The sequence below is a fragment of the Podarcis erhardii genome (assembly GCF_964252035.2).
Source record: "Podarcis erhardii genome assembly, chromosome: 9".
Taxonomy (NCBI): Eukaryota; Metazoa; Chordata; class Lepidosauria; order Squamata; family Lacertidae; genus Podarcis; species Podarcis erhardii.
In genome coordinates, this window is record NC_138512.1 from 43197000 (window position 1) to 43215520 (window position 18521).

Genomic DNA, 18521 nt, shown 5'->3' on the forward strand with positions numbered 1-18521 from the left:
CTTGCTGTGTGTTATTTTCTCCACCCCTCAATTAGTGCTTCTGTACCCACCATAAATTCTGGAAACCTGGAGTCTGTTGTGAGCAGGTATTTGTTTACTTGTGTGTATCTGTGTGCAGATACACCAGATTTGCACAAAAAAGCAGTTTTTAAAAAGTGTGTGAGGGTGTCTGTCTGTCCAAGTCAAGTCAGGATTTGGATCCCTTTCATGAAAGGCTACCACTTGCTTTCCTCCTGCTTTCCACCTCATCTATCTGCAAGGACAATTTTTATTTTTAATAGAGCTGTTTCGTGCAAGAGCAGTTCTGCACAAAAGGCAGGCTGCGTCCTTTCCTGTGGGCTGATAGAAACAAAGTGGAAGTGGAAGGCTGGCAGATGACAACACCCAAAGAAACCTCAGCACATGTGTAAACAAACAGGCGAACAGTGCGCCTCAGAGCACCCATGCTCAAGTAACATGCAATATTATATGGGATTTGATTGTCCTTAAAAGTAGCATGCAGGTAGACCCCCAATCATGAGCAGAAATCCATCTGTTGAACACCCCAAACACTTGGGTACAGTATACCAAAGAGAATTATCCATTCTTTCTGAACCATTTATCTATTCCTTTATTTTTATTTAATTTTTAAATTACATTTATATCTCACCTTTCCTCCAAAGAGCATAAAGTTGTGTACGTGATCCTTCTCCTCCCTATCAAATCCTCACAATAACCCTGTGAGGTAGGTTAGGCTGAGAGACTGTGGTTGTCCCAAGGTAACCCAGTGAGCTTTATGACTGAGTGGGGGGTTTGATTCCTGGTTTCATAGGTCCTAGTCCAACACTCTAACCACTACACCACTATCTCTTCCATTGTGAAATCCTGTCCATCATTTTAGTCCATCATTCCAGGTATAGCTCGGGTCAATTTATCCACACAAAAACTTTTGCATGCAGGAGCCAAGTTTTACTTGTTGGGTTGAACATGAACTGATTTTCCCTCCGTCAGTAAATAAGTTGTGTAAAAAGGCACACGGCTTCTCAGTTTGTAGTCCTAGAGCTCCGAGGTCTTCCTGTCACAACCTAAACCACTTCCTTGCATAGGAAACAGAATATATTGGCTCAGCCAGAGATGAGGGGAATAACTGTAAGGAGAATGCTTAGCTTCATTTAGGCTCCTCCAGTGATACAGACATTTTCCTGAGAAAATCAGTCTCCCACTAAGGGCCACTCAGGACAGAAGCACCGTCCTCCCTATAGAAGAATATTCAGACAGGATGTGTCAGTCTTCATACTGACATTTACTGTATCCACACCAGCTGGATTAACTTGGCTTGGACATGTTGCTGGAACATATGTCTGAACTGTGAGCTCTTTGCAATGTGGCACTCCATAAAACCTGATATACTGTGCCATGTCCTGAAATTCCTTTGCACAAACATCACTGGGCTTCAGGAACATGCATGTCTCCTTAAAATGTCTCTGCTAATGCTGCTTTTCTAATGCGAACCATAGCCAGCGAAAGATGGTGGTTCTTCATTAAGGAATAGCTGGGAAAACATAGAGGCCATGCATCAAAATTACATTATTGGCATTGAGGGCTTTTGATTTTTAAATTCAGGGGAGGCCCATGTGGTGGTTGTGGGCCACCCACCTGCCCCTGGGGTCACTGCATCTTACCTGGATGGTGATGGGATGGCAGCAAGGTCGGGGTTGGGCAGATGCAGTGGTATGGTCAATCTAGCACTTCCATTGGTGCCCCCCCCCAGCCTACATTGCCCTGCACCAACCAGCAAGCAGAAGTGATTCCAATATCAGGAGAGCAGCTCTGTCTCACCTCAAAAGCCACTACCATTTGTCTCTTTCTCCAAAGTATTTCTACAAAAAGTTCCAGTTTTTTCGGTTTTGATACATGGTATGCTGCGTAGATAACAATACAGAATTCAGTAGGGAGTGATGATCAAGTCATTTTGTAAAACAACTGAATTTTTTTTCCAAAGGTTAGTCTTTATTTGAGTTTCAAAAGCAATTTTCATTGTGACATTGTAATCAGAACGTATTTAATTGTGCATTACTGTGATTTTTTTTCTCTGATTAGTATTATGTCAGCTTAAAAGAAAACAAATCGTTCTTTTCCTTAGCCCTTTTTTCCCTGAAGATACATTTAGACAATCGCCATTCACTTCCAACTCAAAAGATCTCCTGTCTAATGAGACTGCTGTTCATGGAAGGACAACAGTACCAGGTATGGGACATTATGTTTTTAGTAACAGTAAAGTTCAGATATTGTGATTGAAAAGTCCTAGTTGTGTTCAGATACATTAAGTGGAAGCATCACAAATCCTGAAACAAAATATATCAGAAGTCATCGGCTTTGAAAATATAAGACACCAGTCATAGGCCTTGAAAATATAATTGGCTAAATAAAATGTATTTAACTTAGCATGAATTAATGCTAATTAGAATTAACTGGGATTGGATTCTTCAGCTAGAAAAAAAAAAACATTAATTATTATTATTATTATTATTATTTTACTAAAAAACATTAATTATTATTTCCAAGAATTGAAGAACATTGCAGTGCACATTGATGTAGGCTGACATCCAATGGTGACTGCATGCAAGCAGAAGAGACTTCCACTCATGCAACGTTGGATTTCACCCATAGTCTTTTATGGTCCACGTCACAAAGCCTAGAAAACTGCTATGAAAAGGGATGTTGATTAGAAATTCCTCAGCACATAGAGTTCTGGAAACATTTACTTTATCCCAGACTCATTGGGTTGCTTTTCTACTTACACAAATTCAGCTGCAGTTGTGTCATGATAGGATAAATATTGCTTGCTACTATGACAAGTAAACTGTTAGGTATTAGGTCACTCTGGGGCTGTTGGAGCTTAGGCAGAGTGGAGTGAAGGAGAGGTTAGCATATATAATTGCCCTTACAATTACCAGAAACACAAGATCATGTACAAAACATTATGTATTTTTAGCTTTTCAATTGAAGTTCTGCCACATCCCAACAATATCTCAAAATATTTCCATAGTGGCTAACAAACTGAAAGGAACTGGAACTGGACTTTCTGCTTTTAATTTTCTGTCTGTATAAATAAGCACTTTGATATTTCTGTCAACCTGTACATTTGAAATCATTTCATCCCTTTAGAAACCCTCTCAAAAGGGCTTTGCTACTGAAATATTTATTTTATTTATTTCATTGTTGCATACCAGCCAGCTCTTTCTAACTTTTAAGGAGGCAGGATGTGACCGCCATCTGTAATTTACCTAGCAAGAAAAGAGCATTGGCTGCCTGCCAGGATATCTTAATGTTGCTGTAACCTGACATTAACTTCAGCTGAAAATGTGGTAGGGCAAATTCCAGACTCCTGTGTATGTGGCACAATTGTCCAAAAATCTTGCATGGAATCCAGAGAAGAAAAGAAACTTTGGTTCTTTGGAAGAGGACCCACATGCAGCCGGTGGTTTTCTTGCTGTTTTTGACAAAAGGCATACGTAAAACTAAATACTGACTTCAGCATGCTCTGAGCTGGTGGGGGAGCGGGGCAGGTAGCGAAAGCAAAGCTCTGGCAGAGAGCACAGTTATTTTCTGCCTGCTAATACAAATAAATAAAGGGGTGCTGGCATCAGCTGCAGTAGATGCTCTGGACATTCAATGTTTGCCCAGCTCTGCCACATGCTGATGTAAAGCCTTGGCATACATGCAAAACTTGAGTTCCTGTCCCCTCTCTTCTGCTTTCCATGTGCATAAGTGGTATTATTAGCCAGCGGGTTAAATCCATGTTCCTTGCAAATGTGGAAGGTTAATATATGATATGTGAGCCCGTCAAAATGCATTAACCAAGTGTTACAGTATTACCAAAGGAAGATCAAATTAAGCTCACCGGGTGAGGTCATAGCTTGATATCAACCAAACTGCAAGAGCTCAAGCTTTTGTCTGGTTGTCAAATGTGTTTTTTTGTTTTTAGGATGCTATAGACATGAAAACTTTCACTATCTTTATTTGTAAAATTAGGAAAGAATCATTTGCATTGGGTAAAATAAATCCTATCACAATTCCATAAATTTGCTGCAAGGATAATAAACCAGTTTTCATTAAGGCTGAGCGGTGTACTTGGCATACACCACACGTTTCGTTATGTCTCGGGTTCTCAGAGAATAAGCTAGTAAATTCCTATGCCCTCAAAAAGGCTGCCATAAAGAGACATCACGGGTGGTGACGGGACCAGGGCAGGGAGACTAAGATACCTTTATTCTGTCTACTCTCCCTGCCTTCCCTCAGGTGTATTCATTATGTATAGGGGGGGGGAGTGTAGCTCAGTGCTACAACATATTCTTTGCATGCCAAAAGGTTCTAGGTTCAATCCTAAGCATCTCCAATTGAGGCTGGAAAAGACTTCTGTCCTGTCTGAAATCCTGGAGAGCCACTGCTAGTCACCATTGACATCTACTGAGGTAGCTAGGTAAATGGTCTGATTTGGAATAAGACAGCTTCTTGATTCTATGAGTTTTCCTTGAATGCGAAGCACCAAAGGACCTACAAGGGCTCAGCTGAAAGGCGGGAAGAAGGTTCCAAAGTGAAGACGACCCTCAGGAGAAGAATCTGTTCCTGGAATAAGTCTCGCATCCCAGATCATTAACACTCCCAACAGTAGCCAACTAGACACTGTAGCCAGGTTCACAGGAAGGGCATGATACACAATCTGCATCATCTAGGAAACTTTGCTTATGAAAATTGTAGTTAGTAGCCATTGCTAGTGTTATGGTCTATATACTACCCCAGTCCTGTGACAATGAGTTTCATAGGTTGGTTATATGTTGGAATAAGAAATACTTCCTTTCGTTTGTCCTAAAGCTACTGCTTATCAACAGCATTAGATGAGGGTTTGTTGCTCTTGCGTATTAGCATTAGTAGTATTGTTCTTATGTTCTTAGACCACTTTTCAGACAAATATTGTCTCCCAAAGTGGCTCACATCAGTTTAAAAAACAAACCCTGAGGCTTCTGCCATCAGGCTTACAAAAGAAAAGTCAGGACACACGAACTGAGGGGAAAGGTAGAAGAAGTATGTCAGTTTGACAATGCCAGAACAAGGTGTTGAGTCACAACCAGGCATTTATATCCACTTAGAGTCAGGCGGATTTTCCTATGTGGGTGGCCTTGCCTGGATTAAGGTGCTGCGACTGGCCCAGCTGCTCTTGCTCCTCTGACTGATGGCAAAGGCCAGAGTGTTCTTCCCGTCACATCTGCAGGGCAACTGGCAGTTAGAGATTTCTTTCTGGCAGGAAACTCCCTGTAGCAGTGATAGATGAAACTGGTCTGGTCTTTCCCTTACTATGATGTTCCTAGGAGACAGAAGGTGGAACCAGTGGATGGTAGAGACCAGAGTAAACTTCCCTTTGGCTCTCTGGCCCAAGGGTGACTGACAGTTGGAGTCAAATGCTATTTCACACAGAGGGAAGAAGCAAGCTCCCTTCAGCACCTCCTCCTTTGGCTGATAAATGGAGCCAGACTTGCCTTCTCTTATTCTTTCTGGGAGACATAGGGTGTAGCCTTCCAGGGGCCTGTGTTCCCCAGCAGACAACAGAGGCTAGAGTGTGCATCTCTTCTCGTCTGTGGACCCTCAGCATGGGATACAGAATATATTCTTGATTTTGAGACTGCCTGGGGGTGCTGGAATCTTGTGTGGCTACCCCATGTGGTAAATAAGTGAATCGTAGGAGGCAGTCTTCTTGGTGAAGAAGCTTCTGGATTGACTGCACCTACTCAGGTGGATCCTGCTGTGCAGGAAGAAGTTTAAAGAGATTCCTTTTCTAGTGGAGCCTCATTTTAGCAGCAAGGGGTTCTCAAGCTCTCATGTATGTTATGTCTCTGGTCATGCATTGTGGTTTGACCTCTATTCCTGATTTCACAGCTCCTTTTTCCCGGCTCCTGGCTCACCTCATAATACTTCCCATAGTTCAGTTCCCAATGAATAATTCTTTTCCAATTCCCTCTTTCTAGCCATTCGCAATTTTTACAAACTCCTATTTTGTTGCTCACTCAGTGATCCTTTTTATTTGCTAAAAAGCATCTCTGTCTTTTAAACTCTGCCTCAGAAGTTATTTATTAATTTTTATCCAGTCTTACACTCAAAAAGAAAAAATCACACATCACCTTAATTGTTTTGTCCCTTTCCAGCCTTCCTATCACTTTTTCTGAGTTGAGGCAATAAGAATTTCATACAGTATTCTCTGTGTGGATATTCTGTAGGCCTTTATTGGAAACATCATAACTTGCTGTTTAATCGTTTAAATTCCTAACAGTGAGGGCATTTTTACTGCCACAATACACCGAGTTGACATTTTCAGTGAACCATTTAGAAGAACTACCCTTTTAAAATAAACTGAATTCATAGTAGAAACTGAGACTAGTATCAAAAGTCCCAAGCATCTCAGGAGCCTTCCACACATGTGTGTATAGAGCATGTCTAGAAAACGTCTCTAGCAGTCAATGTGAAATATAGCTGATCTCATCCCAGTAATAGATCTACTACTGACAGCACCACAACAGCTGAGAAGAAGAGCAAGTAACTGCATGCAAACAGAGACTGAAGTACCCTTTCACTCTATGAGACATCATCTTGAGGACAGCACTGAGGAAGCTGTCAGTGCCAATAGACATATAATGCCTAACATCCTGTGAGTGATAGCATACGTGCTTCTTTACTTTTAAAGACAGCTGCTGATCTGTGTAGCTGAGAGTCCTGCCAGCATTTCCTGCTTGGTTAGCTGGATGTGTGGATTGGCTAGAGTTCTCCATCAGAACTAAGAATAGTAAGATGGGAAGGAGAAAGTTCACCTGAGCTAGGGTCTGACCAGCAAAAAATTGGCTAGGGTTGGACATGCTGGAATTCAGTGCTAGTCCAATGATGCGTTGCAAATTCCAGAAATATTGATGGAGGGATCGCCTATGTTAGGAAATGTTACCTTTCCAGCTTTTGTTTGAGAATCTTTCTAGTTTTCACTGTGGCAGAGAAAATCTTTAAATATCACTACATTGTTTGCCTCTGTCTCTCTCCATTACCTGTCTCTGAAGATTAGTAGACCTGCTATATTCCTACTCCTCTGTGTTCTTTTGTTGCTCTCCCTCCTCTCTATGGCTTCTCAGACATTTACCTGTTCCCCTGCATACGTATCTGCCTCATGTGCTTCTAAATTCTCTTCTAATAGTATCTCTGTTATTGAGCATCTGTTTCTCAGGCTCCGGGGAGGTCTTATTTGTCATTCACAAAATAAAGAAGTCCAACATCTGGGGTGCAGGAAAAATCTACGACCACATTAATAAAGGTGTTGAAAGAGTGGGTACACATGTCATAATCTTCAAACATTATTACATACATGGTGAGGAACCACAGCTTATCAGACCAGAGCAGAGAGACGTCATTTGCATGCAGCTTCAGTGCTTGGCATCTCCAGTTAAGGGGGTCAGGTAGCAGGTGATTGGGAAAATCTGTGCCTCAGACGCAGGAGAGCTGCTGCCAATCAGAGTTGACAATACTGGGTTGGCTGGACAAGCAGGCTGACCTGGTATAAAGCAGCTTTCTATGTTCCTAGCAATCATGTTGGCTTAGTTTTGTTTAAGCTTCTCTCACATATCAGCGGTGATTCATAGAATTGCCATATCCTACTAGCTATGCTGAATAGCTAGGAAGTGCTTGCCAGCTGGAGGCATATTGCAATTTGCAATACAGTCTTAATATTATATGTTAAATTTATATGCTGCCCTTCATCTGAAAATCTCAGGGTGGTTCACAAGATAAAAGTACAGGATAAAAGCTCAGATTGGTTATTTAGAACAAAAACAAAACAATACTCCCTCCCAACACATTTAAAAGGCCGTAGAATATTAATCAGCCCAAAGCCGGGTTGAAGAGGAATGTTTCACCTGGCACCTAAAGATGTATAATGAAGGAAAAGGAGCAGTGTTGGCTGCTTTTCTAAATTCACCTTATGGCCCAGTCTCCCTGTTAATTTTAAGACACAAAGTTCATGATGTATATAATGTCTTAATTCTTGTCTTATACGCTGTTCTATAGTTGGTGGAACAGTAAATCTCTTGCGATCGCAAGGAACTGGGAAAATCTCGGCTTGGGCTGATTTACACAAGAAACAGGTCCCACTGTGAAGCACAAGCAACCTTTAATGAAAGAACAATAAGAGAATTAAACACAGCAAAGAGTAAGAGTCAGGAGGTTTGAACAGAAATGGAATAAGGAAGAAAAAGTTAAAAGAATTGCTTTGAAAAACAAAGGTCAGCAGTAACACCACAACAGCCCAATATTGGCCAGGAAACCCATGAAATATGATTGAATTGTTAACGGCTTCCTGAAATGAATCCATGGATTTGAAAGTCAAAAGGATGACTCTCAGCTTCTAGCGTGGATACTGCAACCCAAGCATATTGTTAGTTTGTGCTGAGGTCTTATATATTAAGCTGAAGGAGAAAAGAATCATATATTTGTGTTAAACACACACAGTACACACACAGATGCTCTACATTATCATCAACGCAAAAGTTTGATGTTAAGAGGCTGTTTCCATTCATGCTCTGTTACATTAGCCCTTTCCCCTCACATTGCTTTCTGGATTCTGTGGTTATAATATAACTATTGCTAAAAACAAATGATTACTTCAGTTGGCCTACAACTATTTTTTTTTAAAAAAAGAGAAATAGGTTTATGCAAACTGAGCAAGCTTGGATAAATTTTTACTACAGGCTCTTTATATCTACCTGTGTCAAGAGGTAAAGCACAGTTATGGGTTTGCATTGTTCTTGGTCTAAATGTGTCAGTGAATTAAACATTTGCCTGTCAGTTGGCTTTCTTGGCTCTGTGCCAACCTTTAATCCTTTTTAAAAGTTCTCTACTACCTTTTCTGTCACATCTTGTAACTCAAAACTAAACTCTTGATACCTAGATAAGTGGATTTCTTTGTTTAACCTTTCCTTCCACTTCAGCAATGTGTCCAGATAAGTTTTCAACTACTGTCAGACTCAGACTCCCTTTATCTCTATAAATTCTGTTTCTTAGGGCAATAAAATATATATTATTTTCCTAATTTGTTCATTGCAGCTCAAGCATAACGAGTTGGCTTTTCCTTCCTTTGGAACTAATGTGTCCTATGTCCTCCTATTTCCTTTCCTACTTCAAGAAGCAGAGTTTTAAGGCAGTGCAACATTATTCCTGGCAGTTCTGGCTACAAGAAATTAAGACTCTTAAGGCCAATAAATTGCCCTGCTTGAGGGTTTCCCACAGGCATCAGGGTGGCCACTGGGAGAACATGCTGGACTAGATGGGACAATGGCCTGATCCAGCAAGCTCTTCTTACGTTCTTAAGACTGAACAACGGATGGACCATTTCTGCCCTGATTTATTATGACTTCTATTGGAGCAGCCAGCAATGGTGTCTTGTGTCCATTCAGAAACAGTTCTCAAACAATCTAGATTTTTTTCTAGGACAAACAGCCAGCGTGATTATTGTGACACACTAAGTGAGGCTTTTCAAGTGTATGGCATTTGTTTCTTCTTTTGGGGCTAATGTTTTGGACCTTAGGATGGCCTTGGGAGCAACACCTTCCCTCCCCACAAAAGTTTCAAATTCCAGTGTAACATTTAACATTCATTAAATAACTTTTTGAAGCAACAACCTTGTTTGTTATGAATGACTCTGAAGGTCATCTGAGTGACTTCAAGATGCACAGCATGGGTAAGGTAAAGGTAAAGGGACCCCTGACCATTAGGTCCAGTCGTGGCCAACTCTGGTGTTGCAGCGCTCATCTCGCTTTATTGGCCAAGAGAGCCGGCGTACAGCTTCCAGGTCATGTGGCCAGCATGACTAAACCGCTTCTGGCGAACAAGAGCAGTGCACAGAAACACCGTTTACCTTCCCGCTGGAGTGGTACCTATTTATCTACTTGCACTTTGACGTGCTTTCGAATTCTAGATTGGCAGGAGCAGGGACCGAGCAACGGGAGCCCGTCATGGGGATTTGAACTGCCAACCTTCTGACTGGCAAGTCCTAGGCTCTGTGGTTTAACCCACAATGCTTATACATCAGATTCCATTTTCTGCTGCTCTTCCAAATGCTGTTGACAATTGCCCAGTGGCAGTAGGGAGCACACTTAGAGGTTTTGAATGTAAAGCCGTATTTCCATTTAAGGAAGATTTGGCAGGCTTTGGAGATTTCTGAAACAAATTAGTATATTACTTCTGTGAAATGAAGAAGAGTAAATAGTCAGTAGTGTTGAGATTCAGATTGCTATTCTTCTGCCTCCAGAGCTATCATCCTACTGAGATAATGAAGATAATTAACACCATGCTTCCCCATTGTCTGCCCTACTCTGCCAAAAGGCTTCAAATCTAACTGCATTCCTTGCTTTATGAGGATTTCCTTAGTGATTGCAGAAAGCTACTACTTTTCAAAACAGAATATTCCATTTCTAATCCACAGTATCCCAAGCAATGCATCGCTGCTGTGGTTTTTTCATTGTATTAGGTACCCCAGAAATGCAAAGGACTTTTAAAACAAGAGTTTCAAAAACAATGAGTGTTTTATGCATTGCAATTGGACCTCTGACTAGATTGGACATTTGTAGTACTTTCACATCAAAATTGCCTTGAAACTAGAGGAGACACTTATGGTTAATTTGAGATACCTACAGGGAGTTGAGTTGGGAAAGGATGGCGGGTAGATGGCCGGGTACATCAAAAATTATCTCAATCACTCACCCATCCACTAACAGCTCTGTTGTCTGGTATTTATTCTCTCCAAACTGAATGAGTGGGCAGTAAAATGACAAATGCAACTTCAGTAAGCTGGTGTAAAGTGATGCAGGTTAGGGCACAAAATATTAATTTTACATAGATGCTGATCCAGAAGCTGCATTTAGAGCAGAATGCTGTAGCACAATTGCTACCAGGATGAGGCCTTGTCAGCATAGAACACCTGTGCTCAGGAATCTGCACTGCCTGCCAATTTGCTACTGAACCAAGTTGAAGGTGATACTATTAGTATTTAAAGCCCTTAACAACTTGGGGCCTGTTTACCTACAATATTGCCTTTACCCACTTGACTGCTTCAATCAGTTGAATTGTCACTATTACAGGTGCCACGTAATACTCATTCCACATTTATAAGAACTTAATCATTTAGAGTGGCAATGCCTGCACTTTGGAACTCCCTGCCTATTGAGATCAAACAGGTGCCTTCACTGTACTCTTTTCAGTGCCTGCTGAAAAAAATCTTTTGTATGTTTTTAGGTCTTCTTGCATCAAGACATTGAAACACACCTTTCCCGTTCCCCATGGCAGCGCTGACTAATACTACCATTGAATGGCAGGCATATATAGATGGCTAGCTCTGCATTCACTTTCAGCCATTACTATTCTGTAGACCCATAAATCGAGGAATTTGCCTGCAACAGTCTAACATCAGTTTTAGTTATTTGGACTCTGTTTCTTATGGTTCTCTTGGAGGCTATTATCATGATTTCCATAAGCAGAGAACATTCTGGAGCATTGTGTCTCCTTTCTACACTTTTACCCTTTAGAAAATTTGCCAGCTGGTCTTATTGCTCTTCAGGTTCTCATAACGGAAGAAATAAGACTCATTACGGATTGGAGAAAGCTGGTGCTGGAAAATCAGTTTGTTTGGCAAGTGATGGAGGCAAACATACTCACAATAGTACTTCTTTTGGAGACACTGATTAACAGTATTTTTTGTCGGGTTCATATTGCACTAAACAGTGCTGTATGTGCTGATTTAGCTCATGTGGATTACTGCTTTGTTTATTCCACTGCTTTGTATCTTGAAAATTCCACAATTATGTGCCTAGCTTACATGCAGCATAGGGCTGATGTTGTTCCATGTGTCTGAAGACCAATATAAAGTATCTTCAGTTGACAATATGCCTATTATCTTTGATAGGGCTGTAAGAAAAGCTAGATTGCAGCTTGTGGTTACAAATTATTACAGCATAAACATTTCCTCCCACTTTCCATGCAATTTTCTTCTGTCATGATACCAAACTAGCTGGCACTTAATGCAGATGGGCGGCTGAAACATAGGATCTTGGACACATTAAGCGTACCACATTTGCTCTATAAATTTGGCTGAAGAGTTAGATAAGAATTGAAAGCTGCTTTGCACAACAAATGTACTCTGTAATATCTATCGGGCTAATATCTATCTGTGTTGATGGCTGACCCTGCTCACCAACCCGGACCCGGCACCCCAACACCCCTCCAAAAACACTTTAGACCAGGGCTGGGGAAACATCTTGGCTCTCACTGCTGAGGCTAAAAGTGTCGTCAGTGAGGTAGACAGCAGCAGCAGAGCAGGTTTTTTGCTGAAAAGCTGCCCTGGCCTGTTGGGACTACTCCTGAATGGACTGCCCACCACAGCGACCTCCCTCCTCCACTGCTGCAGTGGTCCAGCAGCTCTCAGAAGGCTGTTGTTGCAGGATAGTTTGCAGCACCATTGGTCTGTGGAAGGCACCACAAGCTACAGCATGATGACAGCCTTAGGAAAATATTATAAAAGGATATTTTCTTTCTGGAGGAAATTGTAATTCATACAGTGAATGACATTTCATTGCTTTCATTTCATAGGACTCCAGATACAGGAATTTGCAAAGATAGACCATTACTTTCACATACAGTGAAATTTATTTATTTATTTATTTAATACTACTTCTGGTTTTGTGAACGTATAAATTTGAACCAGTTGAGTCAGCTGCTTATTTTGGCTGAAGGGTAAAATGAGAGCACAGCTGGTAAAAACAGCAAATCCTATCAACCTACATTTACCTTTTTCTGATGGTTTCTTTGTTGCATAACCTTTTTCGGATGACCTCAGTTTTGTAATTATTTTTTCTCCATGGTTGATGACCATTTTATTTATAGAGCTCACCCCACTTTTCTCTTTCCAGGATGTTTAAGCTGTTCTGTAACCATTTCGTACTTTTAAACAGCAAATAGTGATTAAAAAAACCATATGAAATGCAAACAAATAAGAAGAGTGGAAATCAAACCTTCCTGGCAAATAATTCCTTAGGGATGCCTTCATTTTTGACTCAACAGTGCTGATATTGGCACAGTCCACCAGGAATAGGATACCTTTAAGGCACAAACCTCTGTTTAAAAGATTGTGCCTTTAATGTGTATGCAGAAAATCATTTGTATATTGAAGACATACTTTTCTTTAGCTTCAACCAATACAAAACTTATTTCACACTATTTCTCATTAAGTTAGTTTTGTAAAGGGATAATCACTAATTTGGGGATGCAAAAAATAAAACCCACCCTCTATATCAGTGATAGCCAACTCTGTGTCCTCTAGTCTTTGTTGGACTATAACTCACTTCAATAGCCAATGGTCAGGGATGATGGGAGTTAGGAGACCAACAAAGACAAGAGGGCACAGAGTTGGCTATCCCTGTTCTATATGGTATGCCCATGGACTGGACATAACATGATTAAATAAAAGTTAGAGCCAATTGCTTTCTACGGAAATGTTTGGTTCAGGCGAGACTTGCATTTTGGGGGGGGTATCACTCACAACACAAGTTTTCTAGGAGGAAGAATTACAGAGCTACAATTCTCAGTGTGATTTAACCATCAATCCCTCTTTCCAAGGAACTCTTGTGGGGTGGATAGACATCTCCTAACAACTCACAGCACTCTTTAGCACACAGTTCCCAGGCTTTTTTGGGAGAAGCCATGGCTTTTTATAGTAGTAGGATACTGCTTTAAACATATAGCAAAAATGGACCCTTTGCCATAAGTGTTGTTGTTTAGTCGTTTAGTCGTGTCCGGCTCTTTGTGACCCCATGGACCAGAGCATGCCAGGCACTCCTGTCTCCCACTGCCTCCCGCAGTTTGGTCAAACTCATGTTAGTAGCTTCGAGAGCACTGTCCAACTATCTCGTCCTCTGTCGTCCCCTTCTCCTTGTGCCCTCCATCTTTCCCAACATCAGGGTCTTTTCCAGGGAGTCTTCTCTTCTCCTGAGGTGGCCAAAGTATTGGAGCCTCAGCTTCAGGATCTGTCCTTTCAGTGAGCACTCAGGGCTGATTTCCTTAAGAATGGATAGGTTTGATCTTCTTGCAGTCCATGGGACTCTCAAGAGTCTCCTCCAGCACCATAATTGTATTACACTATTTTTGGTGTTTTTATGGTATTTTTGGCCATAAGCGTATTACACTATTTTGGGGAGAAGTAGCTGGGAATATTCTAGAGCAGAAGTTGGGAACCTTTTTCGGCTCAAGTGCCACAGTCCCTTGTGGGCCATTTTCTGTGGGCAACATGCCACAGGTATGTGGGGCCAGAGGAAAATGTGGGAGAAACAGCAGATAAAACTCCTACCTTTGTCCAGCAGGCTACGTTCCAAGCATGGAAAACATCACATCTACAGACACTTTCCTCTGTCTTCCATTTAGGCACACAAGTGGCATTGGCACGGTTTAAAGACACTTTCTGGGCAGGCAGATGGGTGCAGAGCAGACAAAGGAAGGTGGAAGTGTTGAGAGCTGTGGTGAGGAAGAGCTCCAGAGGAAACTTTCAGCCACTTCAGAATGGTCAGTTTCTGCTAGGAGTAAGGACACTCGACTACAAAGAAAGTGCATAGCTGAGGTGGGGGGGGGGGACCCACTGCCGAGCATCACTTATAGTAAAGTTGGCCAAGAAAACCTATTAGAAAATATTGGCAACCCAATTCCCAAAAGATTGCCTCTGAGTAGCAGACATTTAGAGGGAATTTTTAAAGCAAGAGAAACTTGTGTTCTAGATGGATGCAATGTAAGCTTTTACAAAAGTCTGGTTTCAGCACCTTTGGGGAAATTTGAAAATGGACACTTTTGCAGTTTCCTATGGGATTTCGGTGGCGATATTCTTTTCCACAGGAAATAGTTTCTGGTTTCAGCTACTTTATTATGGCAAGGAGAGAGCTAGTGACTAACGCTGAGAGGAATTGTTAAAGAGACGTATTGGCTTTTAATTGAGTCTGCTTGTTTGCTTTGTGTTCAAATTAATTCAGTTTTGTAGTGACCATGCTTTAGGAACTGGCATACACTTGACATTTTCTCATAATCATTACCATATTCCTCCCGTTGAAGCACTGTTTTGATTAAGCACTCAGAAAGCTCTGCTAAAATATCATTGCAGCCGAGTCAAATGACCGCTGTCTTGAACTCAAGACTAATCATAGGAAAAATGGCTCACAATTGATTTCAGGGAAGCATGATACATACTTCAGCTTGTTTCCCCTCCTCCTGCCTTTTAAACTTTACAGAAGGGCTAATTTGGAAGAAGCATGAGTAATCACACATTAAGGATAATTTATATTATTATAAGACAAATAGCAGATAATGGTAACACCCAGAGGGCACCCTTCAAGTGTCAAGCTTTTGTTGTTCCAGGTGCTGTATGAACTGTGGCTTTCTTGAGAGATGTGTCCTATAATAAATAGCCTGTTGTGATGGCTGCGTAGATCCTTGCGGCTCTGTTAAGCTGGCTTTGAGGTCTTGCGTGCATTAATTACAATAATTCACATGTATACTGTGAATTATACTGACGGTCAATCCAGATAGTTCTAGCTTTACATAAATGGAAAAAAGAGCAGTTCTGAATAGCAGCTGAACAGGAAGGTTGGGGGCACCTTGCAGTTCACAAGTGCAATACTAGTTGCTACCATAAGGTCCATTACTGCTGTGGCAGTTACTTTATTATTTTTCATTGTTTATCGTACAATACATTAAAAATAACAGTACGGAAGCAAACTGGAGAACAGAATGTCCTTGCCTGCAGTCACTTTATATTACATGCAGAAATAATCTGTGAGACTGACCATATAGGCACAAAAGGATTTCTGTCTGTTGGGTGGGAGGAGCTGCTTAACTGGGTAAGAGGAAGAGTGCTTTTTTTTTTTTTTTTTGCAGTGCCACATGAGCTCTGACCAATGGTTGCTTGCGTAAAGGGGCTGTAGGGGGCTCACATCTTATAGCCCCATCCTCGTTGCCATGCAACTCCTTCCAGCTTTTATGTTCAGTTTTTTTTACCTACAGATGCGAGACAATAAAACGTAACATTATTATTAATATTTTCCATTTATGAATCGCTTAACATGAAGCATCATTATGTGAATTACAATAGAATAAAAACATTAAACAGTGTCATATATAAAAACATAAGCCCTCCCCACACAAAATTTAAAACAACATACATAAGATCAATTCAAATCCAATACAGATTCTAAGAGGAATAAAGATCTCTATTTAAAAGACTTATTGAAAGAAGAATTCTTTAGCAGGAGCTGAAAAGACAGCAGAGAAAATGACTTCCATGTATAAGGGGAGGGAATTCCAGAGGAGAGGGGCCACCACACTGAAGGCCCAGTTCTGGCACTGTGTGAAATGGATCTCCTGATTGGATGGTATCTGCAGGCAGGATACCCTCTCCAGACTCTTATTTATTAAATGTATATACTGCCCTTTGTTAGAAAACCACAGGGTGGTTTACAACATACCTGACAATAGATAACATCAAAGCTTTACAACATAAATATCAAAACAATTATATAAATACAGTCATAATAATGAGAGGTTCACAATCTATTAGAAGTATTCTCTTTATTTCTGAGTTAAGCAGAGGTTCCAGTAAAGGAAAATAAATTTAAAATTCTGGGTTATGGCCAAGGGTAGATGCAGACAACTAGTTTTAACCACTGCATGGTGACTTTTAGAGTTATTCTGCAGTGCCTTAGGTTGTCTAAAGGTTCTCACATAGAATGGATCTGGAGCCAGCCTGCTCAAACAAGTCCCCAAATATGAGTGAGTTGCATATTCAATCACACATTGGACCCCATCCCTTCAAACAACTCAAATCTTCCTAGCATGCTGTCACCACAGAGTTAGCAAGAGGTGGGGAAAATGGTTGACTTAACAAGCTAACAACAACCTGTTTTAGCATCACTTTTTAAAATAACGTATTTGTGGGGAGCCTGAAGGAGAGAATAGTGCTAGTTGTGGTGGTTTGCATCACTATAAGTCTTTAAATCAAGTTGGGATGTGCTGCATTTCAACCAGAACAGATGGGCTAGATGCAGGAATTGCTAGATGGATTTTTACAACACCTTTGAAGCAGAATGTCAGGTTTAAGTACCATAATGGCTACCTTCTTGCCTTAAAAATCACCAAGTCTATAAACGATTACTTCAGAAGAGCAGTCACACAGCTCAGCAATTTAGCCTGTTCTGTTTTGCCTTCCTCTGTTATTTATGGCTTAAACTTCTCAGTGTTGGAACATTTGGAGCAATGAAGTGAATGAAAGATGCTACACAACTGTATAGGCATAACTCTTAACAGCTGGTATCATGAAACAGAATTCCTTTTGTAAGTGTTAAAAGCCACTATGAGAGCACGTGCGGTGAGGTGAATTCTGACCGCTGTAACTATAGTATTGGTATTCATGAAAACCACCTTGAAAAACAAATCTGCCACTGTAGGATTTGCATTTCATCAGTGGTGAGGCTAGTTCAATTTATGTCCAGCAGTACCAAGTACACCCATGTTAACGAAATACCACAGATAATTGTGGCTTTGATTATTTGACCCTCTGAAGGATGCCCTGTTCCTGTAAGGAAAGATGGGATAACCACAAGAGTTTTGCAACCTTAAGATCATATTGGGGAGTAGATGTGCTATGCAAGGGACAACGGGAAAAGCTTGATTTCAGTGGAAGTATCTGTGCATTAAAAGTGAACTACTCAATAGTACTGTTTCCACAGGAGTAAAATTTTGATTAAAATTAAGAAATAAAAGCGGTTGCAGACTAAGATGCTCCAGTTACTCTGAAATTGTCAGTAAAAGAGGCTATACTTGCCTACACAGGCTGGCAACTGCTCTCCCTGGTTTCAGACAGGACCTTTTCAACCCTACCTGGAGATGCTGGGGATTGGACCTGGGAGCTTTTGTTTGCAAAGCAGATGCAAAGAAGAACCATAAAAGAGAGCACTTGCGTGGTGGCATCGTGCTTCCAGAGTCTTTCCTGAGAGTTTGAGGCTAATGAATGCTATGTGACTTCCCTACCACTTTACAGAGTTGCTTTCAGCAGGAGTGCCAAGTTGAATAAAATATTGCGGTGGGGGGCAGGTAAGCCCTGCCCCGCATAATTGATCACATGACATGGTGCATGCACACCATTTGAATCGCAATGCCCATCAACTTTGGGGGGACCTGACTCCCTCAAATATTTTATTGGGGGCCCCCCCGAAGCCCTTAGGAGTTAGCTCCTATGTTTTCAAGCCATGCTTTTAACATGATTGTAACATGGTCTCCAAGGAGGCTCCTGGCCTGCCTAATGTTAGTATGATTAGTGCAATAAAGGAATCCATTGTCTAAGGCTGCAGTCCTAACTGTCTACTGAGAAGTAAGTTCTACTGAATTCAGTGAGGCTTACTTGTGGGTAAGCGGGGTTAGGATTACACCTT

At 41.1% G+C, this 18521-nt stretch overlaps 1 protein-coding gene across 4 annotated transcripts in view; it reads left to right on the top strand.

Annotated features, from left to right (window-relative positions):
* Window positions 1–18521, top strand: part of ZNF827 (zinc finger protein 827) — a 111125-nt gene that overhangs the window by 76403 nt on the left and 16201 nt on the right. For all 4 annotated transcript variants that reach the window (XM_081875236.1, XM_081875233.1, XM_081875235.1 and 1 more), the window contains exon 8: window positions 2123–2226. In XM_081875236.1, the coding sequence (XP_081731362.1) occupies window positions 2123–2226 (104 nt within the window). The remainder of the gene's footprint in view (window positions 1–2122; window positions 2227–18521) is intronic.